General features: G+C 37.3%; 1 protein-coding gene across 1 annotated transcript in view; it reads left to right on the top strand.

Annotated features, from left to right (window-relative positions):
- LOC138713266 (protein APCDD1-like) overlaps nt 1-15810 on the top strand; it is a 269121-nt gene that overhangs the window by 22160 nt on the left and 231151 nt on the right. Inside the window, exon 2 of the mRNA XM_069845227.1 lies at nt 10149-10317. Coding sequence (XP_069701328.1) covers nt 10149-10317 — 169 coding nt within the window. The remainder of the gene's footprint in view (nt 1-10148; nt 10318-15810) is intronic.

Genomic DNA, 15810 nt, shown 5'->3' with positions numbered 1-15810 from the left:
GTACCTAATTCCAATTAGGCCTACCAGTTTCGTTCTTGGTACTAGTAACTCATGTTGAAATGATTCTGTACCTACTCTATAAAAGAGTACCTTACGTACTGTAAATTCAATCTTCACTTCTGCCCGATCCGAAAAGATAAAATTACTCTCGTCCACACCTGTGGAGTAACGGTTAGCGCGTCTAGCCGCGAAACCAGGTAGCTCGGGTTCGATTCCCGGTCGGGGCAAGTTACCTGGTTGAAGTTTTTTCCGGAGTTTTCCCTCAACCCAATATGAGCAAGTGCTGGGTAACTTTCGGTGTTGGACCCCGGTCTCATTTCACCGGCATTATCACCTTCATCTCATTCAGACGCTAAATAACCTAAGCTGTTGATAAAGCGTCGTAAAGTAACCTACTAAAATAAAAAAAAATAAAATTGCTCAGACATGCTATCTACTGTCCGTCCAAGTGGTTTTGTCACAGGGTCGTAGAAAGGGGGGAAATCACGTGACAGTTAATTACTTAACGAGACCCTTTTATTTAAGTTATTTTAAACAGTTGTCTAATATTACGGACACGTCCAATTCTAACAGAAATCAATGTTTTAGAAAGCAGCTAAGACAGCCCAGCCACTAGTCTTTACAGAGGGGCGAGCAGAAGCGGGTAGGGGAAACTGGGATGCGATATAGCTAAACGGACGACAGTGCCTGTACGAAAATATGATACAATATTGAAAGCTCTGGAAAACGCGAACATATTTCTGGAACGTACTATACTCACTAACTCGATAGTGTTTGCTACGACCGTAAGGAGACTTTGACTGTATACGCGGCCTTGGTTCTGCGTGGAGGAAGGTTGGAAGTTTACTAGTAGAGGGGGTGGAAGTGAAGTACATTAAAAAACTCTGGTACAATAAAATTGAAATAAAAATAAAATTATGTCTCTGTATAACCGTAGGTAATATCATATAATAGAACCAAAACATTTTGATAACTAAGATACTGTTCTTTTTTGTCTTTTTGTCTCATTTAAACATTTATAATGATGTTATTCAAAGTTATGAGATCTTTTCACGCCGATCAAATGCTATTTCGAGAAGGTGAGCGAGACGCAAAGCACACGAGAATGACGAGACGAGACTCGAAAGACAAATGCAACAAACACAGCGAGCGAGAGCGGTAGTTAGTTTTGTTCATCTCTAATAGGCACACATTGCGTATCTCTCTGATTGTGTGGTCAGCAAGGCACTGAAACAACATTGCACAGCACATGACAAGGGACAAATATCCAGTCACATGTACGGAAAATAAACCTCTTTCATCTCCCACGCCAAGAATCGAACCACGGACAGCTTGGTTGAAAAGCAAACACGCAACACGTTGTCCACATAGCTACAAAGGCGTGCTGTAAGAAATATTTCAGAGGATTTAAGTATCAGCTGGGCTCACCAAGTTTAGGAGAAGGTAATTAAAAAGTTAAAGAATTCTGCCTCTTCCTGGGTAGAATTCCTGCGTCTCCATGAAACCTGACCCCCTGTGGTTCCTTCTGCTGATTGATGGAGCTCCATGACAATGAGGCCAGGTCAGAAGTCCTTCTGTGGTTCTCTCGGTACCTGAGCTTCTCTGTTACTCTTTCTTTCTATTTCCCTGTCTTCCCCAATCCCCTTCTCCCTCATCATCCATAATTCCAAGTTATAGAGGAGCTTATACCAACAAAGGAAACTATATGCTGCATATCACGACTTCTCGATCGCTTATATAGTGAGGTTCACGTAAGTGTAGTTCCTAAAAGTCTAATTTGGCTGTCTCTTCAGTGTTGCCAACTAATACAAGATATCACCAAAGAGAGTAAAATCACAATTCCACGAATTGAAGCAGTAGTAGTAGTAGTAGTAGTAGTAGTAGTAGTAGTAGTAGTAGTAGTAGTAGTAGTAATAATAATAATAATAATAATAATAATAATAATAATAATAATAATAATAATATTATTATTATTAACAATAACAATATCTTGCTTATACAGGGATATCATTTTATTTTTACTTCAATATTTATTGTACCTGTGTTCCTAAATGTACTTGACTCCCACCCCTTTCACTAATGTCCTTGCTAACGTCAGTCACACAAACTTACGGCCCCTGTTGCTAGCAGTGAAATAAACAGTACAGAGTTCAGAAATATGTTGCATTTTGTATAGAAGAAAAAGGTTATTACTGAAGTTCATTTTCACACAGGTATGGTGTGTAGCATAACTGAATTTATCTGTGTGGACTGAGCACAAGTGAAGATTAGAGTCACCGAAAGTACGGTACCCTATAATATGGTATGGTACTTAACAGTATTATTTAAACAAGAGTTTTGTTTTACTGTTTGTAGGTGTGAAGGACGATGATGGAAACTGGAATTGCAATATAAGCGAATGTGAACAACAGTTTTTTTAATACAATTTCCTGATTAGGCTATATCATTACGGAATATTTTCGTAGAAATGTCATTAATCTGGTAGATAAATTTAGAGCAAAAGAATGTACAGAACGGAAGAAAAGTGTAAGATGGCGAACAAAGGTGACAGAAGATGCTGTAGAAAATGCTAGAGAAAGGATGCAGCGAGGTCCTAATAAGTCGGTCAAGAAGTTAGCTGTAGAAATTGGGGTTTCTTACGTTAGTGCTCACAAAATTCTCAGGAATAAATTAGGTTAGTAATACGCTGAATAAAGTAGACATTACATAATGTGTATAACCGTCTGAAGAGTTGAGTTTGTGAAAAAAAAAATGTTATTATTCTACTATTTTTTTGATAAAATACTGTAAAAGTAATGACCAAACTGAAAATCGTAATACTATATTTCCCTGTAACATAAATGGATAGAGTACTTTTCTCTCCTCCTATAGCTAGTAAAATGATTTGTTTACATATTGCACTGGCAACTCCAAACTCCTGTAATGGAAGGGGGGTAACAGTGTTTCCGAGTATAGCCGAGGTAATGTTAAAAATATTGGTAAAAATAAAGTGATGTTCCTGTATTTACCACATCTCATCTTTATGTTGCGAGGTGTTTCCTAAATCATTCAATAATAAATTTATGAAATAATACGTTTTCCTCCTGGACTTCTCGCATATTATGTTAGTCATTAGGACTAGTATGATCTAATATTAAATGTATTTTGTTTGACATGAAATTTATTGCTTTTACTAAACAGTTTACGATTCATGAGACCTAATCTAAAAATGTATTTCCTTACTTGCATTTTCATCAGTTTCCTTTACTGCAAACCGAGATTATTGCTGCCAACATAACAGTTAGAAAATAACTACCAGTTGCAGTATTTACAAGTACACGAAATTCGAAACGAAGTTGATAAAAGAAAATTCAACCTGAGAGCTAGAAAATCACTATAATTCACTAGCATATGTAGTAATAGGGGAAAAATGGTTAAGTTTCACCCTTATGGTATTAGCCTAAGTAAGCTGATCATGACTATAAATAGTTAAAGCTCCTTCAAGTTAAGGTATCTGGTTAAACATAAACAGAAGTTGTTTATGCCATGGGACTTCCAATTAAACAAGAATATTTACTTAACAATTTACTTTTTGCGAACGATAAAGTACTAGTCTCACGGCCACGTGCATTAACGTCGGTTAGTATAACCACCGATTAAATTGCCATCCAACTACTGGTTAAGCAGCTTTACGGTGCATCGAACTCGGTTAGAATATCTTTTTAGTTGGTTATTTAACGGCGCTGTATCAACTACTAGGTTATTTAACGTCCGTGGAATTGGTGATAGCGAGATGCTATTTGGCAAGATGAGGCCGAGGATTCGCTATTGATTACCTGACATTCGCTTTGCGGTTGAGGAAAACTTCGGAAAAAATCCAATCAGGTAATCAGTCCACGCGAGAATAGAACCCACATTGAAGTGCAGCTGCTTAACCAATGATTAATAGCCCTAGTTAAAATAAATGCGGGAAGATCAACAGCTGATTATTTCGAAGACGATTGTTATTATAACTTGGATAGGGGATTATAGTGACGTGAAGTTTCATTAGTGGAAAGACAGCATGCTTACGTGAAATTAGGTGACAAAAAATTTCAGGGGAGATTTCGTTTATCGACATATACCGTGTCATTTCTGCTGCAACAAATGGATCACTTAGACTTAGAATAACATAGCCTCATCCATAAACAGAAACAGTCCTATTTCTCCTGTTAATTACTTTCTTACATTACAATTCTATGCACCTGTTAAGATTTTATAAAGGAACACTGGAGTTAAGTTGCAAGCTGAATGAAAATAGGTTATGGATGGATTCTACTCCCTGCTATAATTAGGGCCCTGGATTGTACTATACACATTCCTACTAATAACGCACACCCTTTTCCTTTATGGATATTCCACCTCTTGCAGATCTTAAACATGGTGCTAGTTTCGGCCCAAGACTTTATAATAAAATTACAAACCATTTTCCAAATTTTAAATATTTTTAAATTGAAGCTTTTAAAAAAAGAAATTTGTAAAATTATCCATGATATATAATATTAACAAATGTATTTTTTTTACCTTTTATTTCTGTCAACTATATTCATGTTTTTATTGAATATCACTGGCCTCTGTCGGATTGTCAATTTATATTAAATGTGTATTTTTCTCTTTTTTTTCTTTCTTCTTTATTCTTGCTCTTGTGTTGTATTTATTGGTTTGACTTAAGTTACTTACTGTATTTAGTAAACTGCCCTTGTAAATTTTATGTTATATTATTGACTAAGACCACACCGTACAAAAGCCTGGCTCTTACGGTAGTGGCTAGAAACATTTTTGTTTTATAAATGTAATTTCTACTCAGTAGCTAGCTAGTTAAATTAATTAATTAATTAATAAAAAAAATACCTACAACTTACAGTAGAACCTCTGTTATCCGTGGTAATGAAGGGGGTGAACTGAACGGTTAATCGAAAAATCGGATAATCCACATCATACAAAATTTCTTAATTTCCTCCTTGGTTTTGTGTTTAACACACTAGGTAGTGGATCATTTCACTAATGTAAGTCTGGTTACTAACAATGTGTTTTTAAGGGGCAAGAAAACTCCTTGTAATGGCTGTCTGTGGGAAGATTTGATTAATGGAGATGTCAGGTTGTAGGTTTACACAAAACTTTATACACTTTATCCTTGTTTTTTATTAAACACCGCGGTTATAACTCCAATCTCGTATTCTGATGCCAAATGAGTCATAGTTTCAGTTTCCCTTTCCCTAACCATTCGATTATTTGCACTTTATTTTTTCGATACTTCACAACACATTTTTTGTTGAAACCCATGGAAGTTTTTTTTATTATTTTTTTTTATTTTTTTTTATTTATTTATTTATTTATTTTTTATTTTTTTATTTTTTTTATTTTAGTAGTTATTTTACGACGCTTTATCAACAGCTTTGGTTATTTAGCGTCTGAATGAGATGAAGGTGATAATGCCGGTGAAATGAGTCCGGAGTCCAACACCGTAAGTTACCCAGCATTTGCTCATATTGAATTGAGGGAAAACCCCGGAAAAAACCTCAACCAGGTAACTTGTCCCGACCATGAATCGAACCCGGGCCACCTGGTTTCGCAGCTAGACGTGCTAATCGTTACTCCACAGGCGTGGACCCCATGGAAGTTATACAGTAGGTCCACCGCTATTGAGTAACGGTTACCATGCCTAACAGTGAAACGAGCGGGCCCGGGTTCAAATCCTGGTTAGTACAAGTTACCTGGTTGAGGTTTTTCCGGGGTTTTCCCTCAACCCATTAAGAGAAAATGGTGGGTAACTTTCGGCGCTGGATCTTAGACTCATTTCGCTTGCATTTTCATCGTCATTCAGACGCTAGATAACCTTAGCAGTTGATAAAGTGTAGTAAAATAACCAATTAAAAGAAAAGTTATGCAGTTCGGCAATTCGAATAGTAGACCATACTGTGTAACAGTAAAGGCTTGTAATAATGCTCTCTAGAAAACATACGTACTAATATAATGTAGAAAACAGTATTTCATAAGCTTATATACGAGTATTATTTCTGACGCAAAAAGAAAAGAAAAGCGAGAGAAAGATAGTCGGATAATCCGCCAATCGGTTAATAGAGTGACGGATAGTCGGGGTTCTACTATAAATATAGTAATGAAGTAGGCTATGTTATTAATTAAGACTGACATTGTTATATAATCATTTTCGCATTTTATTTTCCATTTCGTAAGATTTTAACCTAACATCACAAAAAACAAATAATTAAATGTAACCCGCAATCGTAACAGCGCCCAAAGACAAACAAATGCAACAAGATGACAGGACCGAAAATCAGCTGTAAATGTCTAATATACCATGAAATCGGGATATTTCGATATTTGTGCAAATTATTTCGGGTCGCGGGACGCAATGGTCGAAATTGGGAATGTCCCGGAAAAAAACGGGACGCTTGGCAAGCCTATCCGTTAGTGGTATTATACGGGACTCATCTCACCGGCCCTGTGAAGAATGCATCAACTGTTGCTCCAAAGCTACATGAAACCACGCCCCTAGCCGCCAGCTTCCGAACTGAACACAGTACAAGCTTCATAAAACAATAACGGATCACTATATCTCTAATAACCCTTGCGGTAGCTAAGTGGTCAGACCTTTAGCCTGTCAACATCTCTTATCAGTTCTACATCCCCAATCCCAGCTTCCCCTGTGATATTCCTCTCCTGCCAGGGTCGGTGAATTCAGTTCCACATGCAGAGAAGCACAACTGAATGTCGGTGTGTAACAAATTTTTGTCCAGTACTACAGTGCATCAATATGATGATGATGATGATGATGATGATGATGATTATTATGATTATTATTATGATTATTATTATTATTATTATTATTATTATTATTATTATTATTATTATTATTATTATTATGTTTAATGGAAAATTGGTGGAATTATTTAGGAGGTAACTGCTGTACATCGTAATACTACAGTCTAGTGTATACAGCAGTGATCGCCAAAAGCTGTGTCGCGACACATGCCCCTGCCTCCACTCAAGCGTAACCATGGCATCATGCCCCACCCTCTGTTTACAGCCTTCAATTCGATATAAGTAAAGACATTTATCAGCAGCGGACGTACACATGTAATGTTACAAGTGTGTAGGATAATATGTTTCGATGTCTCTTCGAAAACTGATAGTAAGTAAAAACTTAATTTTAAGGAGCATGGGAGAAAAAGTATTTATTTTGTGCAGATGACAAAAATATGAGATACTTAATTTGAAGTAAAATTTTAAATGAAGTATAAAAGAACAATGTTCGTTGTCATTATTTTTCTTGTTATGAAGACTACCACGCCCTTACTTGTAACTTGAATATTTCATTAATAAACGAACAATAAAAAGTATTGACTTCTAAGTCTTAATCGGTGTAAAATACTTCGACGTTTTTTTTAAGTATGTAGTATAATTTATAACTTCATGACCAGCCTGGTACGTTTTTCTAATTTCAAATTACTGCTGATGTAAAATACACGTTCTTTTCATGGTAAATTAGAAAACAAATTCATTTTATTTTATGAATAATACAAAAATAATGAATAGGAGGATAAAAAATTAACATGGAAAAAGGTATTAATAAGTAGAAGAATATTATATTGCTTTTGTTTTTTGGTTACAGTTCGTCTCTGCACTGTTATTCACTGCATTACCTGAGGAGATACCCACTCCACCCCTCTCCCTGCGATTATGGTGTGCGGGTTGCATTTCTATTACGTCACAATTTCGTGGTGTTCGGCAACCACTGGTATACAGTCACGAAGCTTGAGTTGTTGAGGTTGCTAGGAACAATAGACTGTGCAGACACTATTTCGCATGGTCTGTAATGAGGCGATATTAGCGATCCTAGTGGTTACCAACTATCTATGGATGCATATTTATTACATAATTAGCTTCGTGACTGTATATACTAGACTGTAGTAAAACCAAGTTTCAGTTACAGACTTTATCCACAATTCCACATGAAATTACCGGTATTTGAACCTGGGTGTCCAGAGTGGAAAGCAGATGCCCTGGCGAAGCGGATAACAGTGTGTCAGCTTCGAAAAGATAAATAGAATTGTTTTGATGTATAAATTGTTTCGGAATGAGACAGAGATATACACGAGGCCTGTGTCAGAAGAAAACGACCTTGGGGGAATTTAATACGAAACGACAATCTATACATCACCCTTTACATTCACATAACAAGCAGAAGGCAGGATGAGTTATGGGCCGCTACGGGACACCCAAAACTTTCGGGAAAAAAGAAATCAACGACACTAATCGAGATTCCGCTTCTTGGAATGGGCATCAGACATCAGATCTGTACACATTACAAGGTCATTAGCAGGGCCTGTTAGGTGACAGCGGACATTTTTCGAATTAAGTAATTCATTATCACCATAATAAATTATTTTGTATCAGATTTCTAGTCGCAGCTGTGTGAATTCGGCGTCGTGAGTATCTTGAAAGTAACAATTCTAGGACAAATATTAATTATAAATAAAAGAAAAGTGGGACTGTAGTACTTTACCATTGCCGGTCGTGTATCGCTTGCATTAGTCCGAAGTTTGGCTCCCGACGACGACAGTTCACACGATTTGATGATTTTCTGTATCCTGAAACGAATAATAGACTGTATAACTTCCTTCCAAATTCGGGACCGTCCGTAGAGATGAATAATCACCAGTGGAAAAGCACTTATGATGCTTTTGAGGACTTCACTTACCAAAAAATGTTATTACAGATATATACAGAAAACCAACTTCCACTAATCATTCGATTCATAACTCCTCTAACCACCCAGAAACGCACAAATTACCACCGATTCCTCATTCATATGTTTTTACCAATCCCTTTAAATAAATACAATGATGATAAAGAATATAATTATATTATTTCTCTTGCTCAAGATAATGGCTTTCAGAAACACACAATAGATACCCTCCTTAAAAAACGTAAAAATAAATTGTTTAAAATTCCACATAATTCTCTTGTACCTGAAACTCCAAAAGCTAAAAAATCTTGGACAAATATGACTTATTTCGGACCAATTTCCAAAAAACTAAGGGACTTTTTAAATATAAATACCGCTTTTTCCACTAATAACAAATTAAACAACATTATACCAGATAAACTTCAAAACAGATATATATATATATATATATATATATATATATATGTTTCATTGTAAGGACTGCCCTAATACATACATCGGCCAAACTCGTAGAAATTATAGAATCAGATTTAAACAACACATTTCCGATTTTGAATAAAATAGACACAAGTCAAAATTTACAATACACCTAATAGAACAAGGCATGAACCAACTGACATAAATAGCACGTTACAGATTATTCAATCTATTAAAAAAAAAAAAAAAATAATCCACGAATCCATATTGCCAAGGAATTCCATATTTCACAAAAAATGTTAGTTATTATATCTAGTAACAATATAAGTTTGTAATTATCGTAACATTTGGTTTACTCCGATCCTTCCATATAAACTATTAAATTCACTGTTGGCAGTCATTTCACTGCCAGAGGCTTGCGGCAGAAGCCTCATAGCAACGCGCGACGGCCTTCTCACACGTAGCGGCACTCGCAAGCCTGGGAGGAGGGGTATCGATTCGCTACGACTCGATAGCAGGATGCGGAGCTAGACTCAACCGCGAAATAATACGCCGCGCTATGTCGGTGTTCTCTAGATGCACTGCATTGTTAAATGTTAGTTTACTCAAAAGTGCATGCGTGTGTTACATAATAATTTTGTGTAAAATGGGTGGTACTGAATGCACATTGAGGTCATTATTTGCAGAGTTAAGGGACAAACCATTGTCTTGTTGGGAGTATGAAACGAAATAAGTTTACAAAGATGAGAGATCGACACTATATTTACATATTAAAGTAGCGTATGGAGGACGACAAAACAGAAAATTTCTATTTTCATGATATTCAAAATATTCTTGACTAACAAAATTCTACGAGATAACTGTGAAGTAAGTGTTCTTGACTTGTCAGTTTATAGTTCTTTCATAATATTGGCCTACAGTTGTGAAACTTGGACGATGAGTTACAATTTTCTTAATATTTTTTATCCGTTCTATTTCCGTATGTTTGTATTACGGTTCCCAGGTTGCACCTGCGGGCTGCTGGGCCGAAGTGAGCCCATACTCGTCAACTCGATTCCCAACGACGCAGATGACGGCCAGTGCGATCGGCTGGCTGAAGAGGTTTCGAGGGCGGACAGGGACACATTAGTGGAGGATCCACCGCGGCTCACCGGAAAATGGGTATCAGAAGGGTGAGTAATGCACGTTTTATGTATTTGAGTCGCTTAGAATCAAACTGCACTTTCTGCAAATTATGAAAATGTCTATGGATTAAAGGACATCAGGTTCATGAATGTATTATGCCATGACTTTATCATTATTTATTTTGACATAATGGCTGGAACTGGAAAGAAAGAAAAAATTATTCTGAATATATATATACAAAAATATCTTTCGTCGCATAAACAAAACAAACTTACTGGCATCTGCCTTAGAAAATTCAAGCAATTAAAAATTCAGAAAACAAAACAAAAAGCCAAGATTCAATATTTACGGCCCTTCCCAGGAATCTGTGGAGCAGAAAGATAAAATAAGACCTGTGCGCAAGTGGTATGTGGGAGGGCGAGGACCAATGATCGCTCTAGAGGGAAGCATTGATTGAACAAAGCTACCAATCGCTTGCAGAGAGGGGATCATTTCTATCTGAACTCTCTACCACGAGCATCTTACCCCTTAACCACCTCGAGGTGATGCTGCCCGTATTACACTCCGGCACAGATAGACTCCTCCTCTATATGCGCACTCTACAGATTCCTGGGACGGAACATAGTCCATCTTCCTCCCAGCTCGATCACATCTTGTAGTCGAGAAGGCAAGGAATCGACTTGTCTTTTCAAATAGAGACTGTTCTCAGCCACGGCATCCCAGGCACCCTGGACCAGCTTTCACAAAACATCAGAACGTCTTAGAGGGGGATTCGGCCGACTTTCCACATATGCTTCCTTATTTTTTTCCGCCTTAGTTCAGTTGGTAGAACGTCGGAATTTAGATGTCAACGTCTTATGTTCAATTCCTCGTCACTCTCTTCATTTTATTGTTTCAGGATAGTATAATGCAATAATACAAGAAGAAACAACTAACACTAGTATTATGCAACTGTATTGTTCCAAATATAATATTAAATTTATATTATTTATATCGCTAAAGAACGATGACAGAATAATTATAAATGATAACTTGAATATTATTTATAACGCTAAAGAACGATAACAGAACATAAATTAGAACTTGAATATTATTTATAACGCTAAAGAACGATAAGAGAATATAAATGATAACTTGAATATTATTTATATCGCTAAAGAACGATAACAGCATATAAATTATAACTTTAATATTTATAATTATCGCTAAAGAACAATAACAGAATACAAATGATAACTTGAATATCATTTATATTGGCAAGGAACGATAACAAAATAAAATTATAATATGAATAACGCTCGAACTTTCAACCTTCGAATGACTAAGCTAGCACTCTACCGTTGCTCTATGAGACCACATAACGAATGACTCCTACTTAAACACCATAGATCTAGTTCCGAAACTGCTTCAAGTGCGATTCTGCAAGCGCATGCACCGTGTAACATCACCGTTATCCGAAGTGGACTTAGAATATATTCGCTGTTCACGAGTGCGGTCATTTTTTCTTTTACAGCTGTACATAATTTGAACAATTAATATCCCATGTGCACTACGCCAGGCGAGGAACAAATTGGATTCTGCAATCGTTTAAAATGTACTCTTCTCCTCTCCTTGATTCTATTTCAAGTTGAGTGCACTATGTCACTGCTGGCTGTGACTCGGGTCTGAGGTGAAGTCCTGAGGATGGAACGCCAGGCAGCTGAGCAATGCCATCCAGTTTCGCGTAGCGGGGAAAAAATTCCGATAGAAATGTTGCTACTTTGTGGTGGAGCTGCTGGGTGGATCATTGACACAACCTTGCGGAAAACAGTCTGTGTATAAAGCGGTCAATATGGCACGGAGTAAAACTGTCTTCAGTATTTCCAAGGCTGGTTTCTTGCAAGGAATTATAAATGAGATTGTTGGATGGTGACAGTACAACTAATAGGTGAATGAGATGTCTTCTCTTCAGAATTAAATTGGAATGAGTCGTCCGTTAAATTATATATCAGACGTGTTTCTCTCGCGCCAAAGTCAGATTTATAACGCGCAATTACATGGTGCAATATTTACCATGAAATACACGGTCCGGAATTCAGACCTGCACGAAGGTAAAGAAGTACATGCGCCTACTTTTGTCTGTTCTGGATGCACCACAGACTTAAAGGACTTTTTCAATTTATTTGAATGGGGGTGTAAATAAAAGTTTGCATCAAATTTGTGAGCGAGAAGTAGTACGAACCCTCTGCATTGTCTAGTTAGAGGGATTGGGTTTCCAATAGAAAAAAAAACTGATCCCTGTATAAACATCAGAGGGTTTCACATAAGTATAAGGGCAGGAATTAAATGTCTCTTTAGAAGAAATGTCCTTAAACTTTTCTTAGAAGACATACATACATACATACATACATACATACATACATACATACATACATACATACTAGTTGGCCTAGGTAGCGTAGTCGGTACAGCGCTGACCTTTTGTGCTCGAGGTTGCGGGTTCGATCCCGGCCTAGGTCGATGACATTTAAGTCTGTTTAAGTGCGACAGGCTCATGTCAGTAGATATATACTGGCATGTAAAAGAATTCCTGCGGGACAAAATTGCGGCACACCGGTGATGTAACGTCTGCAGTTGCGAGCGTTATTAAATAAACCATAATTAAAAAAAAAACATACATACATAAATACATACATACATACATACATACATACATACATACATACATACATACATACATACATACATACATACATTACATACTGTACATATATACACACGCACACTGTTCCATATTCTAGCTTTGTTCCATATTCTAGCTGTAAAGCAATGTATGAATACCATGGAATGTTAATAAATACAATACAATACATTACATATCTAACTTACTGGCTTTTAAGGAACCCGGAGGTTCATTGCCGCCCTCACATAACCCCGCCATCGGTCCCTATCCTGTGTAAGATTAATCCATTCTCTACCATCATATCCCACCTCCCTCAAATCCATTTTAATATTATCTTCCCATCTACGTCTCGGCCTCCCCAAAGGTCTTTTTCCCTCCGGGCTCCCAACTAACACTACATACATTACATACTGTACATATATACACACGCACATACATACATACATTACATACTGTACATATACACACACGCACACACATACATACATTACATACTGTACATATACACACACGCACACACATACATACATACATACATACATACATACATACATACATACATACATACATACATACATACCAGTACACACTTGTGGAGTAACGTTAGCGCGTCTGGCCGCGAAACCAGGTGGTCTGGGTCCGATTCCCGGTCGGGGCAAGTTATCTGGTTGAGGTTTTTTCCGGAATTTTCCCCCCAATATGGGCAAATGCTGAGTAACTTTCGGTATTGGACCCGGACTCATTTCACCGGCATTGTCACCTTCATCTCATTCAGACGCTAAATAATTTAAGATGTTGATAAATCGTCATAAAATAACCTACTGAAATAAATACCTATTCTGGTGAACGAACGGGCTGTAATTCTACGCAGCAACAGTACGTTCGCTTTCAACTTCTTGTGTGCATCACGGCCGGTTTGTAGTGCTGACGTACAAGTGACAGTTATATCTAATTAGACAGTCGTAATCTAACACATTACCAATAATTCAATGTCCATATGCGATGACCGCAAAGTGAACTACAAATACGAAGATCGTAATGATAGAGCTCTTAGTCAGAACATCAAATTAACAGTTCACAGAGCACAACTTCCAACATGGCTTGGAATCTTTGACATTTTTATCAGTGTCATAAATTCACAACTCATTTTATTGATACAAAGTTGATTTGTGGCAAGTTTCCCGAGCTTATCTGAGCGGCCTGTTTCTTTCTTCACAGGATAGCGAACGTCTTATCTGCTCGGAAATACAGTGCCTGTTCTGCAAGCCCAGCATCACATTTATTATGTTAAATATTTTCTTGAGAATTAAAGGAGATTGAGTAGATCAGCTGATAGAGTAGCTGTTACGGACTGAAAAGTCTCGGATTCAATATCGAGTGGGGGCAGGATTACCCCTTTCCTACATTTTCAGAAATGTACCGGAGATACTCGTAAAATATAATACTTGTGTAAAATATTTAAAATATTCCCCCATTGGTTCGGCAGAAGTGGAACGAAGTTTTTATACATGTAAAGCTGTGTTTTCTAGCAACACGCAATCATTATCCTTTGAAAATTTAAATATGTGGTTTGTTGTTCACTGCAACAATACGTATATGAAATGAAAAATTATGTAAAACCAAAACGTAATACACCATCACATTATTAACATAGTGAAATAATAAGGCTGATATTGTCAATGTTATATTAGGTGTATTTTCTACAGACAGAACATAGAATGTCTTTAAAATAGTGCATTTTTTCTTTAAGAAAGAAAATGATATCTTTAAATTTTTCCTTAGTAGACAGTTGTGTTTCGAAGTCAAAGCAGTGGCTTTCAACCACCCAAATGCTGAGGACTAACTTGCCGTGATGATAAGCATGAGTTCAAACGAACGAAAGACACTGCGTTAACTCGCCCAACTCTGAGACGTGCTCGAAGTTAGAGGCGCACGAAGCGCCTTGGTAGTATAACGGCATTTACAGAGTGTTTCCGGGCTAGTGTTATAAAGTTTCAGGGATGATGGGGAAGGATACATGTATCAATTTGAGATAAGGAACCCTGGTCCGAAAATGACTGAATCGAAAGTTATAAGCAAAAATAGTTGTGTGTAAATGGAATAATTTTATTCCTCTGTACACCTTATTTATGTGTATTTATCGGTACATCTTACACATACTGTATCCATCTGATGTTTTTTACGTTGTCTACCTATAGTACTCCGTTCAGTGTGCTGCCTGAGGGATGGGGACAGGAAACTACACTAAAGCAATGCAGATAGCGTAATGTGTAACGGACATGGTCGGTCCTGATATGCACGTCTGTAGACAGCAGTGTATGTGTACAAGTTGCAGTGTCCAGTCGATCAGTCCTAGTGAAATGGAGGAGTACACGAGAGCGGAATAAGCAGACCTGATTTTCGAATATGGATGAGGCAATGGGAACAGTAGGAAAGCTCACAGATCGTATCGGGCCGAGTACCCACGTAGGAGACATCCGGCCCATACCATCTTTCCGCGACTGTTCCAAAGGTTAAGGGAAGGAGGGCACTTGTTGCGAAATTACAATTCCATTCCCACACAACTATTTTTGCTTGTAACTTTCGACTCAGTCATTTCCGGACCAGGGTTCCTGATCTCAAATTAATACATGTGCCCTTCCCCATCATGCCTGAAAGTTTATAACATCAGCCTGGATACACCCTGTATTTCTCGGGCCTATTATCACTTTCTTTAAATGCCAAGGTTATTGACCTTCATGTGGCTTCATAGAGTCTGAAGAAGAGCTTTACGTCTACCGAGAATTATAATGCTTATACAGGACGTTTGGAATTGTTAGGGGCATACTTAAGCAGTATGTAGAGAGGTTAGAATAGAGAACTTTCGAATAGGAACCCA

The sequence above is a fragment of the Periplaneta americana genome, chromosome 14 (genome assembly GCF_040183065.1).
Source record: "Periplaneta americana isolate PAMFEO1 chromosome 14, P.americana_PAMFEO1_priV1, whole genome shotgun sequence".
Taxonomy (NCBI): domain Eukaryota; kingdom Metazoa; phylum Arthropoda; class Insecta; order Blattodea; family Blattidae; genus Periplaneta; species Periplaneta americana.
The sequence above is the reverse complement of the archived record's forward strand: the minus strand, read 5'-3'. Positions and strand labels throughout refer to the sequence as shown.